The sequence below is a fragment of the Ascidiella aspersa genome, chromosome 9 (assembly GCF_963924565.1).
Source record: "Ascidiella aspersa chromosome 9, kaAscAspe10.2, whole genome shotgun sequence".
Taxonomy (NCBI): Eukaryota; Metazoa; Chordata; class Ascidiacea; order Phlebobranchia; family Ascidiidae; genus Ascidiella; species Ascidiella aspersa.
The window spans coordinates 4505238-4528688 of record NC_139455.1 but is presented as its reverse complement, the minus strand read 5'-3'; the positions used below and the strand labels follow the sequence as shown (position 1 = coordinate 4528688).

The 23451-nt window shown below is 35.3% G+C and overlaps 3 protein-coding genes across 3 annotated transcripts; 2 read left to right on the top strand and 1 right to left on the bottom strand.

Annotated features, from left to right (window-relative positions):
• Positions 1-259: 259 nt before the first annotated feature.
• On the bottom strand, positions 260-18924 carry LOC146131980 (zinc finger Y-chromosomal protein-like). The gene is made up of 15 exons (XM_083396750.1): positions 18730-18924; positions 18078-18275; positions 17169-17220; positions 16864-17029; positions 16125-16242; positions 15640-15719; positions 13987-14131; positions 12718-12923; positions 11629-11740; positions 11146-11256; positions 10027-10221; positions 3372-3517; positions 2700-2836; positions 1236-1345; positions 260-494 (listed from the first exon to the last, which is right to left on the bottom strand). Exons 1-15 carry the CDS (start codon positions 18868-18870, stop codon positions 369-371), a joined length of 2043 nt encoding a protein of 680 aa, XP_083252876.1. The 5' UTR covers positions 18871-18924; the 3' UTR covers positions 260-368.
• Positions 4403-7095, top strand: LOC146131981 (zinc finger protein 711-like). Its single transcript, XM_083396751.1, has one exon. The coding sequence runs from the start codon at positions 4564-4566 to the stop codon at positions 5608-5610; it is 1047 nt and encodes a 348-aa protein (XP_083252877.1). The 5' UTR covers positions 4403-4563; the 3' UTR covers positions 5611-7095.
• A 308-nt stretch (positions 18925-19232) lies between the features above and the next one.
• LOC146131979 (leukocyte cysteine proteinase inhibitor 1-like) lies at positions 19233-21420 on the top strand. The gene is made up of 3 exons (XM_083397404.1): positions 19233-19394; positions 20139-20246; positions 20704-21420. Exons 1-3 carry the CDS (start codon positions 19266-19268, stop codon positions 20830-20832), a joined length of 366 nt encoding a protein of 121 aa, XP_083253530.1. The 5' UTR covers positions 19233-19265; the 3' UTR covers positions 20833-21420.
• The last annotated feature ends 2031 nt before the right edge of the window (positions 21421-23451 follow it).

Genomic DNA, 23451 nt, shown 5'->3' with positions numbered 1-23451 from the left:
TTTGGGTGTTTTTTCGCTGAGTTTCAGTTCTAAAGTTTCGACAGATCAGTGTGGTCGTCAAAAACCTGTTTATCAAACCTGAGTTTTTAATATTGATTATAGAGTTTTTTGTTTAAAAGTGGAACTTTGTTAGCGTTTATGTTTTTTTTAAAGCTTTATTTTCATATAGCTCGAACAGTAACATTTCTAGTCTTTCAACATACACAGAATTCAGACTGCACGTTGTTGTGTATTATTGAAGAAACAACAAAAAGTCTGCTACAAATGCCAACACAGCTAAGACCGCCAAAGGGATGACACCCAGAGTCACAGGGGTTACTCCGGGTCGCAGGGGTTACTCCGGGCCGTTGAAGCGAGGTCACCAGGTGTCACGATGCTTGTTGGCGGGAGTGTGATAGCAGCTCAATGACGACTGGTGGATCGGATAGAGAGGAATTCAGAGAATGGGGAATGTTGGCAACCAAAGCTGGATCGGTAACTATTTCCTCGGGACGCTGCGAAAGATTTAGTTGCATTCGTAAAATAAACAAATAAAAAACAGATCCTTTGGTTATTGTAATTCTTTACCAACGTTTCGGCAACCTATGCAAGTCGCCTTCGCCAGGGTGAATAACCTTAAACGCTCGTACAATAAATGGAAAAACACACAAAGGATTTTACTCACCTTGACGAAGGCGACTTGATATTACTAGGCCAGGTAGCAACAGTTTATATATTGGACTCGTAAAGTTGCGTTATAGAAGAAAAATTAACAGGTTAAAAAGCAGACTTGAACAATTCACATCTCAAAATCAGGTGGCACCCTTTAACGACAAAAAGGCAGAAATGCAGCATTTCTACTTTGACCTTATGAACACGGTTGCGCGAAAAACTCGTCAAGACTTTAATACAACTTGTCGTGAAAGAGTGCTACCTGATTTCCAGATTTAGAATTAGACAAATACGGCTATCAACAAAGATTGGACAATCTAGTATCCTAGTTCAAAGAGTTAGAACATTAAGCCGCAAATTAAATTTATAATCTAAATTGAATTGTCTGTATGCCCTTATTCTAACTCTAATTTAATTTTCGTTTTTCTCTAAAGCAAGCCTTATTATTCAGCCATAAAGGTGAAATATTTCGTGAGAAACGCAACTGTGATTTGAAAATAATTCTAATTCAAACGTTAGTTTACATTCTAGTTTCCTGAAGTAGGATTGGGCAACGTAAGAGTGAATAGGCAAATGCATGATACCTGACTGGCGAACTGGGGTTGCTGTTCTTGTGCTTCTTTAAGCATGTTGGAGGCGGCCACTAGAGCTGTGAATGGCGTTTGGTGAATACTTTCGCCCCACGCTTCTGACACTGCACAAAAAACAAAAGCGTTACAAGTTACGCGAAATTGAAAACGGGAACAGCACTTATAGCAATATATAAAGTTTTAGATCTGTTTAAAACTTTCATTTGCCTCACCACAAATAATCCCTCTCTTATAATCCCTAAATAGATTGCGGCACCCGTACAAGAATTTTCCTTTTCCTTAGGTAATTCACTAAAATAACAAAAAAAAATGGAACAATACACATCAATTCTACACAACCCACGAGGTTATAATTGGATTTATACCACTCTTATCTTACACAAAAAGTTAAGAGTTAGCAAATATCAGATTCTTAAATATGCCTCGGCCTTGGCACCCTTAAGCATTAGAAATAGTACCGCCGCGGCAACCCAGTTGAGAACCACTGCTTTAAACCAGGGCTGCGGAGTCGGTTAAAAATAACCCGAGTCCGACTCCCGAGTCCCGAGTCCGACTCCGGTCAAATGTTCAATTTTGTAAGGTCCCGAGTCCAGCCCGGACACTTCAGCCTGTATTTCACCAATTTACGTAACCAAAAAACGTGTATATTCAGCAATCCACTTATAGGGGTGTCGTATAATTCATTCACTCGCAATACATGGTTGGAAAAAATTCCGCCATATAATATTCCACCTTTACAATTTCCATTTGGCGGCCATATTAGTTTTAAAATTCGGTACTGCGCATGCGCATGTCGGACTCGGGACTCGGGTAGTTTTACGCTGCCCGAGTCCGACTCCAGCAAAAACAAACCGACTCCTCGAGTCCTGACTCCGACTCCGCAGCAGTGCTTTAAACCGTTGCAAGTATGCAAATACTTTCGGATGCCCAATGCTTTTTATTCTGATACCCGATATTTGAAGTGAAGGTTATCGCATTTCGACCCCATACCAATGACGTCATTACTTGTCCAAGAAAGCAAAGTTACTAAAACTGTACGGTCAATTTGTCATAGTTTCCTGCTTATTAGGCCAACATTTGCTAACGTTTTTATTTACGTAAATATGCCCAACCATTGTGGTATCCTAGTAGATTAAACGAAGCGTTTTTACATCGTTGAAGATATTTCCCTGCAAAAATGTTACGGGAACATGCAAATTGAATGAATTGTTATCATAAAGCAATTTAGAGCTTCATATTGTGATTTTAATGACCTATACATGCTTTTCATATTTGCTACCTTATTAAATCCCTTTTAACTCGGTAAATTTGAATACTGAAATAGTTGTTATCATATCGGACAGTCTTTCTAAAACTTCTGATAAATGTATATAGATTTTTAGACAATCCTGATAGGTGTTAGCAAGTCAGAGAGACCGCGAAAGTACCCAAACCCTGCAGCAAGCATATCGATCTCACCTACGACAGTTGTTTTCCCGGCTTCAAAGTCCTGCCTTGGATCGGAATGCTTGTTGGCGATGTGGCTGTTGAGTAGTACCAGGGTACGACCGGCGTAAGGGCAGTGGCTGCAGGTAAATGGCTTGCCTTGGCCGGGGCTAAAGAAAAAAAGGGCATTTACAGTTTAGTCTATGACGAATCTCAACCAGGGGGGACCAAGCTACGGCCCGCGGCATAATTATTTCCCTAATGAGGATAAAGTACAGTTAAAATGTTTCCAAATGCAATTTCCAACTAAACTTTGAAGAAACTTATTTAAAAATTACAGAGTTAATGAAGTTCCACACGAAATTCATATCTGGTCCGCGACAAAGTGCAAAAAACTTTAACTTTGCATCTAGTAAAATATTTAACATTTCTTAACACTTTCATCGTTAGTAGTTTAAAAACCAACATTACTTAAAATAAATATATATATATAACCAAATTAACGTTTCTAGTTGTAATCCTGAATTATTTATCAGGTCATTTATATGCTCAACTTTTTGTATTTATTTTTTAAATCAGTTAATTACAAAAACATTTTTCAACAATGAAATAAAATGTATCGGCGGAAGACATCATCAAGTTGGAATTCAAAAAGTATTATAATTCAAGAATAGGCAATTCACAATTAAAAGTTAAATCACTCACGTGTGTTTGGCGATGTGCTGGCGGTGAAACTGTAGCTTCGGAGTTATGTAGGTGCAATGGGGACACATGTGGACAGTTTTGTGCGGATGCGTTTCCGCAAGGTGGCGCTTCATTTCGTCGCGTTCGACCATGGTTTCGTCACAAAACTGCATTTAAAATCACAAATGATGTCATTTTTTTCTTTTTTTAGTTGTCTTACAACAAAATTTTAAACTTTGTTATTGTTTTCTTTTTTCTGTAATCGCATTTTGCAGAATTTGTGCATAATTGCAAAAATTTACATTACCGAATACCATAACAATTGTTTTTGTGTAATTTACGCAAATTCGACAAACAATAAAAAACCTAAGATCAGAAATTATGTTTTTTACACTTGCAATATGCCGTTTGCCATTTTTATATGTTTAACGCCAACCAACGCACCACATTTTAACAAATAGCTAATACCAAAATATTTTTTTTTGTGTGGTATCCAGTTATTTTTTTACCAGTTGATGTTTTTATTTTAGTTTCTGCAAAATGTTTGTTTAGCTTTCCGTAACGTATGTATTTTGCAACGTGAACATTTTATCTAAACCTGATTTGGATAAAGTTTCAAGGTGCAAATAAAAAATACAACACCTTATCCCAAATATTGTTTTTTTGCTTTAATAATTAATTCAGGGAGGGCATAATATTTGGGTTAGTCAGGGTGTCGGTTAGTATTTAGGTGAGGGTGGGTCAAGTATTATTATTTAATAATATTGCTTGACCTACCAAAACGCAAACCCAAATAATGTTCGTTGTTGTAGGATTTTAGACGAGCGCCGAAACAAGAGCATTGCAAGGTGCGCAAAAAAACATAATTGAAGCTCAAAATTTGGTGCTGCACACCCGAGATATCAGCGTAATTTGCCACAAATAGCATTATTTTTAGTACCACAATTCAACCATGCTCCAAACAAAAACTATGAAAATAAAGTAAAAAGCTGCTTAATTTCTGGCCCAGTATTTACCATTGTTTTGTTATAAATCATTGTTTGTAGGAAACAGATTGGCGTAGCTAAGCAGATTCCATACTAACATCAAACTCAATCGCTCATCGAAGCCAACAAGTTAAACCAGAACAGTCTTTAAAACTTCAGTAGGAATTTTAAACTGAAAAATTAAATGTTTAGGAGTGTTGCATTTATGTAACAAAGCCAAACAGGATATGGACCAGTCAACGGGCAACAAAAATGATGAAAATTCGGACGATTCCAGCATCTCTGATGTGGAAGGGTTGACACATGAGGAATGGCTTAAACAGAACAGCAAAACATGTGAGGTTTGCAATGAGAGCTTTTCTACAATGAAAGCACTTAATAAACATTTAGCGTTGCATGCGAGGGCCAAGAAAAAAAACAACGACAATTGTATGCTGCCTTTTTTGTGCCATCTCTGCAAAAGGAAATTCACCAGCCACATGAAACTAGCCAACCACCTCAAGTCTGTCCATGCGAAGCAGCCTGTCTGCGATTATTGCGGCAAAAAGTGCAGGCACAGACACGAACTGGATAAACATGTGAGAACACACACGGGCGAAAAGCCATTCCACTGTCAGTTTTGCCCCAGAAGCTTTTCGACCAAGTGTAACTGCCAACGGCACATGACCACTGTGCACAGCATCGACAAGAAAAATTTGGTAAACCTTCCGGCAAAAGGTCCCCTGTTGAAAACAGAGCAGAGCATTGACAAGAAAAATCTGGTAAACCTTCCGGAAAATAGTCCCCAGTTACAAACAGAGCAAAGCATTGACAAGAAAAATCTGGTAAACCTTCCGGAAAAAGGTCTCCAGGAACAAACAGAGGTTCCGGTCCCGGAGATTCCAAGCAAAAAAAAGAGGGTGATGGTTCCCGACGAGGCACGATGCAATATTTGTGAAAAAGTTTACTCGAATCTGTCAAACCTTAAAAGGCACCACAGAACACATGTTGATAAGACACTGGGAATTGTCGAACAGCCATCTCACTGTTTAATTTGCAATGCTACATTTGAATCGCGGCAAGCCCTTTTAGATCACAATTCAAGGTTACATTTTTCCAAAGTATGTGGAGTTTGCCAAATGCTGTGCGTCACTGAAGATGAACTTAAACTTCATGCAGCAACGCACAACAGCACCAAACCGTACAAGTGTCAATACTGCAACAGGCGATTTATAAGAGTTGGCAACAGAAACCGGCACCAAGATATGATGCACTCCGACAAGCAATTTTACTAGTTGTGCCTCTTGCCCAGTAGAAAATTTAGCAACTTTGAGAGAACTCCAAGGGCATATAAAGCTTCTTAATCCAGACACTGACAAATCATTCAACTTGACACAAGTCGTAAAACCTTTGAAAGTCAGAGTGGAAGACAATATGGCAGAATGCTGGTGATTTGGCGATGTCGGCCGAAAGAAATGAGCCAGAAAACTAAAGAAGTTGGTGCAAAACAAAAGTTCATTAAAAATTCATATAAAATTTGATTCCAGCGTGCTTTGTCATATTAAAACTCTGCCCCCTATGTAAAGCGGTAAGCCACTGTAAAAAAAAAACTTGAAATGCCATTAAGAACGATTCAGTGCTGTAAGCTTATGAGCAGTCCAACTCAATTAAAAAAAACTGACACATCTTTTATAGATTTAATTATGAGACAAAAAGCACAAAATTGTAGCACATTGCTATGGGGTGTCGATGTCTTTTCACCAAGGCATATTCTTCATAGGAGTTGTTCTTCATATGCTTTTAGCCACATCCCACTTTGGAATTGCGCTGTGCCTTTACCATTATTTTAGATATTGAAAAAAAAAATTCAAATTTGCCTCTGTAAGACTGATAAAAATGAACTCTTTGAGGTGACATGGCCTGGTACCTCTATGCACACCATGAGACTGCATTGAAGCATAGGATATCATGAAGGTAAACTTATCAACATAGGAAAAATTATACCAAATATTGCCATTAAAGCTCTCCTAAAAATAGCTTCATGCCCCTGTGGTTAAAAACCATTGCTTTACAGTGAGTGGCGGGAGTCACAAAAAAAATTTTCTGGTGCTGCATAATTTTTCTTTTTAGCAAACTGTTACAATATAAAAGTGTTAAGTGTCAACCTTTGTTACGACTTTGTTGTATTTCTGTATATTACCCTGTTCTGTATATTCCCCTGTTGGCAACCTTGTCCTCACTTAAAAAGTGACCATTTTTTTTATAAATTTTATAATGTATTCCCAAGATTTTGTTTTGTCTTGTTTTTCATGTAAATGTAAACAAGTTGCAAATTTTGTTTTTTATTAAAGTATCATGTTAAATGTATTGTGAATGGTATTGTAGTTGGTTAATTAGCAAAAACGCTTGTAACATATAAATACATTTCTGACTGCAATATGTTTGTAAACAAATCCTTTCTATAAGGCCAAATATTATTTTTTAAACTTCTCAACCCAATTTTTTGCATTACAACTTATTTGTCATGAGGTTGTAGCACATTGCATAGAGATCTGAGATGTTTGCATGTTTGTGTTAATTTTCATAACTTATGGAATTTTCATATGAAGGCGAGCAATTGTACAAAACACATTTGTCACTTGTCATTTATTTCGAAACTACTCGTCAGAATTAATTTGAGAAATAAGCAAACCTGAAGGTTATAAAACATTCATCTGTAGGTTACTTTATTCACTTTTTATTATTCGTTGCCATTTGTTGTGCTTATTGATAAATAAAGACGTATGCTCCATTTTTTGTGAATGTGCCAAAGAACAGAGTAACACAACAGCAAACCATATAAATTTGTGTAACATTGACTTGTATTTTTTATAAGAATAATTTTGGTCAACTTAAATTTGTACCGCCAATGAAACGTACATGGCTAGTATTATTTATTGGCAAAAGTCCGGCCAGTTTTGTAAGAGAAATGTATACTCCTAATTGGAGATAGATCGATAATATCGGCCGATATTTGGCTTCTACCGATATATCAGTATCGAAATGTAGGCCGATATTTTAGTACAAAAATATGATATAATTTTTCCTGTACATTAAACAACTTACCTGTTTTTTGATTAAAAATAATTTGACTTTTAGCATCACGCCAAGTTAATATGCAAAATAATAGTTTAATAATTAGTAAAGGTACATAAAATAAAGTGGTATTTGGATTTTATTTTCAATTAATTCAATATTTTGAACATTTTCCAGGTATATAAAAATCGGTATCGGTGACAAAATTGTAAAAAATCGGGTATCGGTCCAAAAAAGTGACATCGGTCGAAGTCTACTCTTTATGGTGCAAAAATCCTACATAGAAAAATGACGCGACCTGCGTTTAGTAATTTTAAAGTACCGTGGTACAGCAATTAGGTAAAATGTTCAGAGGACATCCTACATTTCAAATGTTAGCCTGCCAAACATTATGCTAAAACGTGTTTTAAACAACTTTTTATTATGTCTTTCACTAATTCATGCCTCGAGACCAATTGAATTTTTTAATTGGATTTGTACAACTGTACTTGGTTTGTTCAAGTTCGGGGTTTATATCAAATACTGCCACATCTGCAAGGTTAGCGATCAGATTATTTTAACTATTTATTTATAACATAACAACTAATTATTTATGGATCAGTAAAATTAAAAAATATGTTGCACTTGCAGACTTCTTACAATCATTTTAATATGTCCAATAATTAAAACCAAAAAGTACTCATATATAGGTTTATTGAAATGGATTTACTGAGGTCACTTGATTCCAACATCTATTTTAGGTTGGGTTTGAAATTAGGCTTTTTATTCGCAGAAAATGATTAAAATACCCCAATTGTTTGGAGGATTCCACTTTAAAAATCGCTACTCCAGTACAATGTTTCTCAAACTTTTCTACCTGACGAAATTATTTTGCTTCCTAAAAATTTAAGGTGGAATACATAACTTTTTAAAACGAGCAAATGAGGAAAACTATGGTTGTACATACAAGCTTTTTCAGTCATTATAATTAAGAGTCAATGGGAAGGTTGTTATTCAGATAAAATACCTTAACAATTCAATAAAACTAGATATTAGTATAAAACTTCCTCACCGACCCTAGTTTGATAACCATAGTCGAATCTAGCCAATATGTGTTTACCTTTATCATTAAGGCTGTCCGTTAATATTGGATTGATCCCAAGTGTAAGTATCATACTATAACTATAGGCACCGATCTGATACTAAATCAATATGGGCATTTCAATCAAGCTTTTCGATCTAACACAGACACAAAAAACTTTTTAGGCTAATATTTTGGAAACAGCTGATTTGATCATTTGTATCGGCTCGGGTGGCCGTTCCGTTTATCAAGTCTCAAACATCCCTACATAAAATAAATAGGCTGGCTTTTGCGTTTTTCTAATCTACCATGTTTATGTTGATGAAATGAATGATACAAACACATGCATGTATTGTACACCGACTGTGATGTTGCCCATCTAAGGTCGATTTTTGATATACGATAACAGCCTACCATAGAACACAGGGAGACTTCGACAGACTAACCAAGTCAGTCGATCGATTCAAGCAAGCTCGGCTAGAAAAACCAGCCTGCGGTGAGGTTCGAATTCGGCCATACCATAATATGGCCGAAACTCTATTTTCTAAGCTACAAAGGATCAGAGAGGAGCAAGTTGAGAAACCATAATGGCCGAGGTTGTGGCTTCAAACTTTACAGCGGACTAGTTTTTCTAGCCTTGCCTTGCTTGAACAAAAAATCGCACTTTTTGTTGACTGATTCGGTTAATCTCGAAGGAGTCCCGGTGAAGTAATAGTATATTTAAAACACCAAAACACAATTTCGGGATAAATACGAGGGGCCATGCAACATTGTTGTAATGAGTTAGGTCATTTAGTTGACTTATGTCACTGTTTTTAAATGCCTTGACGTGACTAAAGTCTCTGAACAAATGACTTTTATAAAAAAGGGCTATTTATTTATTTTTGCACGCAAAACAATTTTCTTCCTAAACTCTCCGTTTTTGTTGTTTTTTAGTTAGGTTAAAGGCCAATTTATACTACAGCTGCACTGTGCTGCGCTGGGCGTGGAATTTTTTCACTACAGCTGCACTCAGCTGCGGTGGGCGTAAAAATCGCTCCAAACGTAACGTTTTTCTATAGCTGCACGGGGCTTGAGTTTAGCAAAGCGTGAAACGCTCGCCACAATAGAATTTAAATGCAAATTACGCCCAGCGCAGCTCAGTGCAGCTGTAGTGTAAACGGGCCTTAATGCTCATTAATCGGACGAGTTTACCAACTTTGAAAGATAACGTTTAGTTTTGTATAAAAAGACTTGACTTGGAATTGACTTGACTTGTTATTTATTCAAAACGACTTGACTTGGACTTGAGGTTAATTTACAAACGACCTAACTTGGACTTAAGTAACTTTACAAACGACTTGATAGGGACTTCAGTCATTTCAAAATGACTTTGACTGGGCCTTGGTTATTTTACAAACGACTTGACCTGGACTTGATTTGTTCTTCAAATGACTTCACTTGGACTTGAGTAATTTTACAATGACTTGAGTTGTTTTAAAAACGACATGACTGGGACTAAAGTCATTTCAAAATGATTGTTGCTACACTTTTCCAACACCCTATTCAAATTAAGTTAGTCTGTGGCCGCACTCACCGCACACTTGAAGTTGCTATCCCTGATCACGTGTGTTAGAAGGTGTTTGAGCAAGCTTTCCTTGAGGTTGCTTTTGTAGGCGCAGTGGGGACAGGGGTAGCGCATCTGGTCGCCAGTCACGTGCTTGGCCAACCGGTGCCGCCGCACGGAGGCGCTGTTTGGCGACGTAAAGTCGCATTCCTTGCATGAGTAGATCTGTGTAAAAACAATATTAAGAATGAGGAGATCTGTGGGTGAATACACAGTGTGCTGTTTTGTAAAGACGATAAACAAAATATAGAGTTGGATTTGGGTGGCATTTTAAGCGTTTCGAACACTTCTTTATTGATTTTCGACATCATGTTGACTTCTGTATGGGCTTTGATATTTATACTATGTTTGACTAGAACTTAAAAGTTGGACTTTTGGACTTATGATAGCATCTAATCCATTTCTCCCTTAGAGCTTAAACACTTTAGGTAATAAGGAATCTCAGAAAAATAAAAAAACATTTTTATTGTGTTACAGACAATAAAATGTAAAAGAAAGATGCTTGTTTTCGTAACGGATGATCTTAAGACTGTTTATAAAACCAGGTAAAACATAAAATCATTTCTTAAATTTAAACAGAAATATAAGTTTCGCCTACAAGGCATCATCAGTTTCTTAATTCGAATGAATCGAATGAAAGTTTTAGATTACTCCCTTAGAGAGTCAAATTAATCACAGGTAAAGAATAACGGATAAAAGGTTTGACATATATAGGTCTCGTGACATGTCAAAAAATATATTCTATAGAAAAAATATTATAGCAAAACACCAATATTACGAAAAAATAGGGAGAAACCTGTGAAAAGAGTATAGATAATAGAAAAATGTCAAATATAAAGGTTAAAAGTGTAAAATCCTGCAACAAAGCGAAAATTAAAGAAATATTTAGCTAAAGGAAATAAGTAACGATCTGTGTAACAGGTATATGTTTTTTTTGAAAAAAATCTAGATTTACTAGAAAAGTATTGACATGAAAGGTACCTTACAAGCAAGCGCAAGATGGTTACTTTTAATATAAAAGACTATTAGTGGCAGAGTGTTGCTAGAAACTACACAGAGGTGACTCCGACGTAAAACAAACGCACAAACCTTCATGTGGTGCATAGCTCTGTGGATGTCCCACTCGTTTTGGCTTGTAGTGACGAATCTGCATTGACGACAAACCAGCTCACCCGGCTTTCGATGCTTAACCACCTTGTGCTGTGGGTGTAAAACAGGGTTGCCACACAATCGTTTTGTTTTTTAGTAGGTTACAAAACTTAGATGAAATACCAGTTACAATTTTACTATTATCCACATTTATTGACCCACATTTTTAGGTTTTAATGCACCTCATATGGTATCCGAACCGGAACTTTATAAACCGGTTTTGAAAATAAATTTAGTCAAACCTGACCTGAACCGGAACTTTTAAATTGATTCGAACTGAAACCTGATTCCGAAAAAATCCTTGAACCCGAACCGGAACTGAAACAGCAAAGTCAAACAGTCCGACTCCATGCTTAACAGACCCTTTTTCACCCTTAATGTTTTCCCGAACTAGCTTTTTCAAGCAATCGTAATGCGTTTTACCTGTTTGAGGTTTCTGTGATCTCGCGTTTCGAAATCACATCCTTCGTGGTTGCACTTGTAAGGTCTCTCGCCCGTATGCATGTACATGTGCTTGGTGAGGTGCTGGCGCTGTCTGAAAGGAAACGATTTTTGCCGGATAGTTTTATAAAAAATTAATAAACATTTACGGCGATGTTTTACAATGTGTATTACGCCGAAAAACAAAGCGAGCGAAAATTTTGGGGTTTTAAACCAAATTTGCTGTATAAATTCTCACATTTTGACTGAGGGCCGTCGTAGGGAATCAATCTTGAACAATTAAATAGAATTCCAGTTCAATTTCTAGTTTAACTTCGGGTTGTTTTTTTAACTGAAATGTCCGAATTTAAATCTAATCTAATTGTAAAAACACAAAATAAATCTATTTGTCGAAGTCTGTCTGGATGCAAATTATTTGCATCGGGTTTTGAACGCCATTTAGTTCTACTTGTACAGATTTCAGATTCAATTTATTTTTGTGCATCTTTGCAAAAACGTTGAAAATTGAATAACATAAAGAATAACACAAGGACAGCTAAAGGACCGTTCGGTCATCGAGTCGTGCCCAGACTTGGACAAGTAGATTTATTTTAGCATTTTAAATTTTATTAGAATTAGAGCACACAAGCAATTCACAAGTTAGATTAGAATTAGAATTAGCCGATAATTCAGCGGTTCTCAACCAGTGGGCCATAACAACATTTAAGGTGGGCCACAGAACAATTTAAAAAAGCTAGATTTAGTTTCATTTGTGTCACTATATTTAATTTTACAGGAATAATGGCTTGGGGAGGAATTAAAAAGGAATGTAAATTTATTGTTCAGCCGCAAGTATCTCACTAATACACGGTTGAATAAATAATCTGTTTTAAAATATGTTCTGCTGTCCTTTGTTCCAAACCTATTTTGTTTTTTCATGTTATAAAACTATTGGGCCACAGAATTTTTTTGCAACGTAAATGGGCCACGAAAGAAAAAAAGGTTGAGAACCACTGCTCTAAATCAATGAATTAGAAAACTAGAATTATCTAGTTGTCCAAGTATGCATAGTACAGCGTCTCTTTAACTTACTTAGCCACGTAGTTGCACTTGTCGCAGAAAAAGCACTTGTCGTTGGGATGCGATTGCTGCATGTGGAGTAACAGTTCGGCCTGGGTGGTGAAATTCGCCGGGGCTTCCCCTCCAGGCCCCTGGGCCCCACCCTTGACCCCCGTTGCGCAACTTTTGCACGCGAAGCCGTTGCCGTGACGTTCGCGGTTGTGGGTGGCCATGTCGATCTTGAAAAAGAACAAGTGTTCAGTTGGCGACCGCTTTAAAGACAGCCAACTACATTTTAACAAACTCTATTTTCTATGGAGCATAATGGTTGGAGGTTGTAGTAAGACGTATAGTAAGAACAGCAACTCCTATTCCGAAGTATGTAGCATATATCTTTATTTTTACTGCTTTAGAACAATTATCCAATAAAACATGAACACACATATGTGTGTTTACAACTGAAATCTAGCCCTTCTGAAGCTGGTTTTTGACCAACGATTACGGCCGGGACCGTCCTTGACCGGAGGTCGTGAGTTCGAACCTCACTGCAGGCCAGTTGTTTTTCTAGCCTGTCCTGCTTGCATTATTGATAGACAGAATCGGTGAAGAGTCTGCAATAGCTTTCGGTATATTTAGAACAATTATGCTGAAAATGAATAAAGAGTTCTTCGAAATATTAGAAACGCTACTTATTTCTGTATGGGCTTAGACATTCTCACTACTATATTTCGGTTAAATATTGTTTTGGAAAATTGTCGCATATTTTGATCGGTGACAATGTTAAAGCAAAATGCCCAAAATTATATTTTTGCACCTCTTTTATTTATCTAATCCAATTCGTCATTTTATAAATTAAACGTTTTTCCAATTTAAACAAAACAAACTCAATTTTTTTCGCGTTAATAGCGGATTTCAGCAGCAAATTTGAGAAACACAGTGTTTCCAAGATTCATTGTTTCATGACGTCACGTAATGACGTAACTTTGAAACGTCAGACCTGAAAAGGTGTCATGCAACTTCAAAATGCGGCCAGCTAAGTAGTATGCTTGTTGCGGCTTTTGTAGCTTTTTTGTTGTGGTGGAGGCATGCTCTTAGGAATTTTCGATATTTTACATTTTAATCCGATATCGATAACCGGGAGAAAAGTATCGCGATCAGATCTGATACCAAATGACGTCATGACTAAGTAATGACTATGAAACATTTGCTTTAACGTTTTTTTTTCAAGCTTTAGGCAAAAATTTGCTTTCACCCAACTTTCGGTCGCGACCCTTAGGTTGAGAAACAAAGGGCCCGGTGTACCTCGTTGTCGCATTTGTGGAGGCAAATCGGGCAGACGACCTGGTTCCTGTGTTCCTTCATCTGGTGCTGGACGAGCCAGTACTGCGAGGGGGCGCTGAAACCACATTCGTCGCACAGATGGACGCCGCCCAAGTGGTTAAAGCGCCTGTCATTTGAACAATTTTATGGTTAGGATTTGATGTGCTCCTGAAACGCACTTACGATACGTTTCAGTAAGTGTTTTTCCTTTTCTGACAGCGTACTATCTGGTGTTGGAAAATATATTTTATTCCCTATTACTAGGGACATTTTTATTTTAACCTAAAAAAAGAATTTTTTAACTTTATTTTTATCAAATTTTAACTTTATTTTAACTTAACAAAATTGCTTGTTTGTAGAGGTCACAGTTCTGCCTTGAATTGATGCCAGTTACCCTTCAAACCCAAACGTAATATTTTCTCGAAAAGTCAAGGTGTTTTTTGGATTTAAAAAATGCTTTGTGTTTTCTGGCGATAGATTTAGCTTGCTTAGGCATTTTTGTATCACAGAATGTCAGTAGGCTATTCCAAAGATCCAAACTCTTGATCTTCGAAAAGACCACGTTTAACAAGAATTATTCAAATACGTAACTACGAATAAATAAAATGAACAAATGGGCATTGTTACATACTTCCTGGTTTGATAGATTAATATCGCTACTTGTGTCGCAGTTCCTGATTAACAATGCTTCCATGACGATTTTTTCAAAAGTTACTCTCAAGAAACACAAAAAACTTTGTCAAAAACCATAATTTGACAAATTTTGACTTTTTAAAAAATTTAACTTTATTGTAAATTTTAACTTTATTTTGACCTATAAACTTCTTAGAAACAGTCCCTTAGGTGCTGAAAACAACTTTATTCTTTGATTCATGGACAGGCGAGCTCCTTAAAAAATTTTAACTTTATTGACTTTTGCGGGCCCTACCTATTACTTATTACTACAGATGTCCGATAATAACGGTTCGAAGCCAATATCCGATGCCCAGTCGCGTTAACGGTATTCGTCCGATACAAGGGTGGTATCAGTAAATGGCCGATACCAAATTAATATAGGACCTTCAGCCATGATTTGCGATCCCAAGCAATGACTTCTGCCTTAAAAATTAAAAAAAAATATTTAATTTAACAACTTAAAATTAAACTTCGTAAAGCTCAAGAAAATGTTTGCCTAATAAACTAAAAAAAAAAGCTGTTGTACACTTCGAATTAATTTATTTTGAATAGTTTCGCATAGTAATGATCGCGATACATTATGTCCAAAATATCGGGTATCTGTATTGAAATAAAATGTCAAATATCGGAGATCGCTACTTATGACCAATACCTTACGATTGTTGGCAAGCAGTATTTTCAGGGTTGTCTGCTCTTTATTTGCAAAAGTAAAGAAACCATAAAAGTTAGGGGAATTTACAAAATCGTGCAGCGTCCTTAACTTTAATAATCATTTTTAAACTTGCCAATAAAAAAGGCAGTAAATGCTAATTTAATATTAATAAAAAAACTACATGAATTACAACACTCCCATACAATTTTAAACTTTCTAACTTAAATATTCGCTAAGAAAACACAAATGCAACAGTTGATGATTCTAATATGCATACAATCTTTCATGTATTTTAGTATTTGACTTACTTGTGATAGTTTAGAGTTGAAGCACCACCGAATGTCATGTCGCATTTATCGCAAGCGTACTTGTCACCATTGTTGTGGGTCTGTAGAAATTATTAATTTTTTACCTATATTGCACTTTAAATAAAACTACGCTATTTGGTATATTGCGCTATTTGGTATATACAAAATTAGATTAGTTACCTCCAGATTTTAACCTAATATTATTTATAAATTTACATTTCAAGGTAAAAATCACTGCTTTGGGTCCCAAACCATACCTGAAAATCCCACATTAATTTGGCATCGGATCGGCAGCAATACCACCCTACTATAGGCTCTGATCCGATAGTATAAGATATTACTAATGGTAACAAACCAATTTTTTCACCTTAGTATCTTCTACAGCACAAAAGTAACATCAAATTGTTGCAACATTAAGGGTTATTATTAAATTTTAGGAACATCAGCAACTTGCATTAAACATCGCAGCGTTTAGAAATTATCACCTCCATATGCTTTTTAATTCTGTGCCAGTGCGGATTTGAGTAGTCGCACATTACACATTTTAGTGTTGACATGTAGTGGCTGTGAATGTGGGTATTCAGTTCTTCTTTAGTAGCACATCTGCAACATATAAGTTTGTAGTTGCAATCTACACTTTTTGGTAAAGTTTATTTTTGAATAAGAACACTACAATTTCTACAACTGGTATTAGCATTAGAATGTTTATTACAAGGCAAATATAAAAAGCATAAGATAGTAAATTTTAAACTAATTTTGGTAACAAACAAAATGGTGGTTTTATTATATTTTCCTTTTTATATTTTGTTTATTTATAAATAAGTCAAACACAATTTCTTCAATTGGTATTAACATTAGACTGTTTATTACTGAGCAAAGATAAAAAGTTTTACAAATAATATTACATACAACCATAACGATTTAAGACATTTCGATAATAGGGTAATGAATTAGTAGGAAATTTATTTACGATCTGCGGTCCACTAAAAAGCATAAGATAGTATTTTTTAATTCCATTTTGAGAACAATTAAAATGGAGGTTTTGCAACAACATTTTTCTTACATTTGAATAATTTTTAAAAGAAAAAAATGTTAGCAAAAGTCTTATCTAGCTTTAAAAAGTAAAAATTTTAATTAAGTATTTTACAACTGTCATACCCATTTGAATACCTCTTATGCTATAAATTTACCTTAGACAAAGAACAAAAAAACATATTTATTTACTTTACTGGGCACTTTGGACACTTTCTCTTCGCTTGTTTGTGAACCTTATTGAAATGTTTTTGCATGTGTTTTTTCAACTTAAAGCTGGCATCACACTTTGTGCATTGCCATGGTTTGATGGTCGCTGATTCAAGTTTTTGTCGTTTTGGTCTTACAAGAGCACAGGCTAAACAAGTAATTAAAAACATAAAACAAGTTAAAATCAGGTATGCGAATCTGAAAAAAGCACCACCAAGAACAGTTGTCCATATGCAAACTAGGAATAAGGTATGCCTACTTTAAAATATATAATGTAAAACCTTTACCAGTAAATGTCTGTTCTTCTGGTTTCACAGTGTTATCCGGCAGGATGTTTCTCTGCGAATAAAAGTAAATGCCAAACTTGTAAATGTGTGGTGATTAGACTTGAACAATTGGATTTACTTTAGCTTTTTAAAGATAAGTTAGAATTAAAAAAGAGCATTTCAATTATTCCAAATTACATTACAATTAGATCATTTTATTTTATTTTAAATTACATTACAATTAGAATTATTAAATTATTGGAAACCTAGAATTTGAACTAGAATTACATTTAATTATTCACAATCAGTTAAGTTTAGATCTCAATATATTCTAGTTAAATCATAAATGGCAAGGCTTCCCGTGCCAATTTTTAAAGATTTTAGCATAGCCTATACTATTAAGACTGTAAAAATAACCTAAAAGTTGTTAAAAAAATCGAAAAAAAATCGAGCTAAGTTAGAATTTTAATTAGCCTAATTCTCTACCAATTTTTGAATAAGAAAACTAGAATTATCCAGTTGCCCAAGTCTAATCATGATCACAAACATGGCATTTATAACAAAAAAAAGCGTGTATGTGCCAATGGATCAGGGGTTCTTAAACTGGGTCCATGGACCCCTTGGGGGTACGTGAACTAGTTTTAAGGGGTCCATAAAGGCCTACTTAAAATATTAGTGTATTTTTAAAAGTAATCATTTTTTTAAATAAAATGGTTTTGCACTGAATGCTATTTAGACTCCATTTCACTTCTACATTTTTGGACCGAAATCAGCAGATTTATGAAGTCTATTTCTACTGTTACGTCAATTTGTGACATCATTTTTGATTTTTTTTTGCGACAGTGGTCCACACGATAGGGGTCCACCGTAAAAAAAGTTTAAGAACCCCTGCAATAGATAGTTAATGTTGAAAAGCAAATTATCACAAACCTTTTCATGAGAGGATTTGCTTCTGGTTGTTATAATGCTAAGCTGATTCTGACTATGTGACTCAGCATTTTGTTCCTGTGACCCAATGTCTTGTTCCTGTGACTCAGCACTCTGTTCATCTGACTCAGCAAATCGGTCCTCCACATTTGTATCTGGCTCTTGCCATACTCCTAACTTTGTTGTAGTTGTTGCTAAAGTCTAAATAAAGAACGACTTATTAATTATCATCAAATCGAGAAATGGCAGTGTTATTAATAGGGAATCGTGTAAAATTAAAGTGGGGTTGATAATTAATTAAAATTAGTACTTGCCAGTCGGGTAGGTATGTGTCCTGAAACTGTATTTATCTATTAATCAGCACTTGCCAAAAACGTGGGAATTTCGAGTTAAGTCCCAAAACATTATACTCTTTTAATTGGTAAAATCATCTGATTATGAGCAATAAATTAACTACAAAAAATAAATATGCAACATATAGCAAGAAATTTGTTTGCAAAAGTAGAAAAATTAGATGAATACCTCAATTTTTAAAAATAATATAAGACGTGAAAGTCAATAAAACAATGTGTATTTCAACCAACTTGGCAATTTAAACTACAAATATGTATTACTTTAGGGGGGTCTTCAAGTTAAAATCTGTATTAACTCTTACCTCGCTTGTTTTGTTTGTATGAGTGGTCGTAATGTGTTCAAGCAATAGCACCTTGTCTGAAAACGCCAGAAGGCACTTTTTACATTTGTAAACAATGTCCATGAAATCTTCCAACAAGCTGTCATTGCAACGATCTTCCATGATGATCAGCAAAAACTAACTGTCAAACATTTAAATAAAATTAGGCACCATCTCACAAATAATAACTTTTTAGTTTGTATTAGCAAAACGGCAGTTTTGTTTTATTTTGTTTTTTAGATCTTCAGCTGCCGTCACGCTTCAATGATCTGCGTCATGGTCAACCGGTTATGAAAACATTTAAGGGGATGTTTGTTTTGTTAAAAATATAATGCAAATAAATATATTAAAAAAACAAGAAATAGCCTACATACAAAAATTTTCAATTTTTTTACCGCAGTTATATTTTATATAGGTAGTTTTCACATTAAACTATAACAGCTTTTCCAAGCGTTTTTCACGGGGATTTCCGGTTTAATCGGCTGGCTGCGTTTCGTCAACACAAACACACAATTTTCATGCAAAAACGATCAGTTTTTCTTTCAATTTGGAAGCAAGTAACAACAACAAAAACGACTATGATGGCTACCGGAGGTCTTGGAAGTCCCAAACCTGTGGACGACAACATTATAAAAATAACCAAGGAGGTCAGCAACCTTTCCGTTAATATCTCTAAAAATTACAAATTTACCTATTATCAACGTATATTGAAAAGGGTTCGCTGTTTAAAAGGTTTTCTAAACACGATAGAATTTAGGGTTAGGGCGTTGGTAACTTGCAGACTTGTGTGCTATTAGGCTTGATATATACCAAAATAACGGCGCTGGTCTAGAATCCTACCACAACGTTGAAATGATTATTAAGCAATGCATAATATGTGGGTTAGGGTGTCGGTTAGTGTTTGGGTGTGGGTAGGTCAAGTAATATTGTTTAACACTATTACTGGACTCACCCAAACCCAAACGCTAACCGGCACCCTAACCAAAATAATGTTCGTTGTGGTAGGATTCTAGACGAGCGCCGTGGTGCTAGTCTAGAATCCTACCACTTTTTCATTGATCAGGGGTTTATATTGCCAACATTGTTTGGGTTAGACTGCGAGTTTCGAGTGGGTCAAGTATTAAACAAAAAGTGGTTGGTTTCTAGACCTGCGCCAAACTAATCTAATCCATTGACAAATGTGTTTTTGTTCCCCATCAAAATGCAGGACATCTTATTTTCCAATCCATAAATCACATTTACCTGTAAGCAATATTTTTAGGCTTTGAACTATTGAATTTGTTGTATATATATACATATGCTAATTTAAAACGATTTAAACTTTTTTGTAGTGTGATAGCTCAATTCAAAAGCATGGCTACTTTATAAATATTTGTTTTATTGGTTTGTAGATGGAAAAAGACGTTGTAAAAAAGCTGGGCAAAACAGCTGAATTCTCTGAATTCAAACCGATTTCATATAGGTCACAACTTGTGGCTGGCACCAATTATTTTATTAAGGTATATTATTATGGGACTTTTTGTATTGATTTGCTGACTAGCATATTTATATACAGTGTTTCCCACTGTTGTCCTTTTTCAAACTACAAAACTTTAACAAGGTTTACTAAATAAATATATTTTTCTGTTACAAGAAAAACCCTTGGCCGACAGTTTATAAATTTAAATACTGTTCTTCCGCTATTTTTTGTTTAAACAACCTTATATATTTGCTGAACACATTTCTATAGTCAATGACTTGACTTGAAGTTGACTTGCCCTAATTACGACTTGACTTGGGCAACTGATGACTTAGGCTGGGACTGGACTTGGTATTTATTTAAAAAAAATGACTTTGTTATTTTACAAATGACTTGATTGGGACTTAAGTTATTGAAAAATTATATGATAACAACAATACTTTAATTCCATACAACCCTATTTCAACTCGTTTTGCTAAATATTTGTTCTAACACAGGTAAAAGTTGGTGAGAACGAATATGTGCACATTAGGGTCTACCAAACTCTACCGCATGCTGGCTGCAAATTGTCACTGACAAGTGCAGTGGAAGGAAAGACTCATGCTGATACCATTGAGTACATGTAAATCCAAAACAACCACTCATATCAACTTCGCATGTTTGCCTGTTTATTTTTACCATAGCATATATATATATATATATATTGTTAAGTGACTATTGTCTCTCCTGTCTGTAGTTTCGCTTGCACTTCGTTCCAAAGAAAACTATGGAAATTTGTTTATTTTAACACTGGCCAAGTTTGGTTATTTCCAGTCTTTTTTATTTGACTGTTTAAAAACATTGCTAACTTGTTAAAATAATAAGGTAATGTGTTCTGTTTAATGTGTAATTATTGTTCAGCCAGTGTTTGTATGCCTGCTGTTTCACAAATATAGTGTTTGAGGTATTTTTTTTAAACCGCATATTATTTTATCTCAAATTATTTTGTCTAAACCCCTTTACTTTATGTTTGGTATAACTATAAACAAGTTCATGTTTTGTCGAATTTGTTTCCAATTTAGGGTACTTGCTTAATTCCTCTTTTTAGTACAGAATATAACACCTAAGCAAACTTTTCAAGTATATATGCAATTAAGCATCTGTTCGTTAAGGTTACTATTTTACTTTAAATAAATCATGTCGCTATAAGTTTTCACTTCGAATAAATCATGTCGCTATAACAGTCTTATTCATTTTAACCGAAGGGGAGGAAACTTACAGTTACCAGGTCGATAGAACTAATCTATTGCAAATGATGTTAGCACTTGTTAATTGTATCAACTACGTTAAAATAATCCCCAACTAGGGATGTCAGATAATATTGGATCGTAGCCGATACCGCCAAATGTTAGTATCGGTACTAGTTCGATACTAGGGTGGTATTTTAACCTTTATTTTCCACCCAATGCAACAATTTCTAACTTTAGGTAAATTCATTAATAAATAGTAGTTTAACAACTGATAGTAATTAAACGTCTTCATGCTAAAGCAGGGGTTCTTAAACTGGGGTCCATGGACCCCTTGGGGGTACGTGAACTAGTTTTAGGGGGTTCATGAAGGCCTAATTGAAATATTGGTGTATATTTAAGAAGTTTCCATTTTTTCAAAGAAAACAGAATAAAACAGATTTGCACTATATGTATTTAGACACCATTTCACTTTCACATTTTTGGACCGAAATCAGCAGATTTATTAAGTTTATTTGTATTGTGACGTCAATTTATGACGTCATTTTTGAATTTTTTTCCCTACCGTGGTCCACGTAAGGCCCCCAAAAAATTTTAGGGGTCCGCGGTAAAAAAAGTTTAAGAACCCCTGCGCTAAAGCCAATTTTGGCCTAATACCTAAGAAAAATTTTTTTTAAACGTTTTAATTTAATCTATTTAGTTTGTTTGATGTTACTAGTGACCTTATTGGTCTCGGTTCACGATACTTTTGGTGTGCAATATCGGGTATTGGATTAAAATGGCAAGTATCGGTCATCCCTATCTGCAACTATGATTTTGTGTAGTGAATGTTCAATTATATCGGAGCCATGCCAAGTGGCAGTTTCGCGACTCTTTTATTTTCGGTTTGTTTTGGACCATTTGGAACCAAATTTATTTAAAAAGTGCTTTTCAGAATATAGCGGATTGGCAGGCTAAAAGCTATTCTTATAGCGTAAAATAACTATCGGTCGGTACCCCTCCCTAGTTTGTAAAGGGATTATAGTGTTCTATACATCCTGTTCGAAAGACGTGGCAAAACATCCTGGTCAGGCAAATTAAGTTCTTGTATCAAAATTATTCAATACTATATACACCAGAATTGAATAAACTTGAGTTCGTTGACACATTTTGAGAACCGTACCTAGATTGCTCGGTGTGTCCTGCTGTTATGGCCATTTTTAGCTACTGCTTAATAGTCCGTTTTGTAAATAAGACAAGAAACAAACACCATGGGAAAGATTCAACTGTAGCCTATTCGAGCTGAAACTTTATGAAGCTTTATAAAAACTTTTTGATAATGTGCTGGTCGAACCGCCAAAAGCCGGAATATTGAAACAATAAAGTCAACTTCGAGGCAATCAGCGTGCCACAAATGCACGCTAATTGGCTTTGTCTCTGTTCGTATAATTAACACAGAAAACGTGACAAGCTTTAGGCTTTCCTCTGTGACCGAACCAGCATTGTATTGCGCGGCTAAACAAATTTGCCGAACAATCGCTACTTAGCCTATTAATTTTTTTTTTATAAAACTATGCAGTTTTACAGTGTTGTAATGACTTGATTTGACTGAAGACGTTCGACTGAAATCACTTGACTTGACCCAATTAAGTCTTTTAAACAAGTTGGTTAAAGTGTTTTCAAATACTGTTTTTTTAAAAATGACTTATCTACTTTTAAACTTAATGCTAGCCTAATAGTTAGGAATTTTTTTTATGTTATGTCCATAATTTAACTTGAAGTTCACTTGCTTTAATAACTTTATATTTGCAACGAACTGACTTAGACTTAAGTTATTTTGCAAATAACTTGACTGGTAGGCCTATTCCTATACTAAAGTAGTTCAAAATGACATATTTACAACAACGCAGTTTTATAATAAAACTTCGGCAGAAACTGCCTAGTCTGGTTGGCATCTATTGGTTTGTCTTGTCCACATAGTTCTACTTTTGTTGTTAAACTCATTAGGGTACCTAGTAAAATGCCCAAGAGGAATTTTCC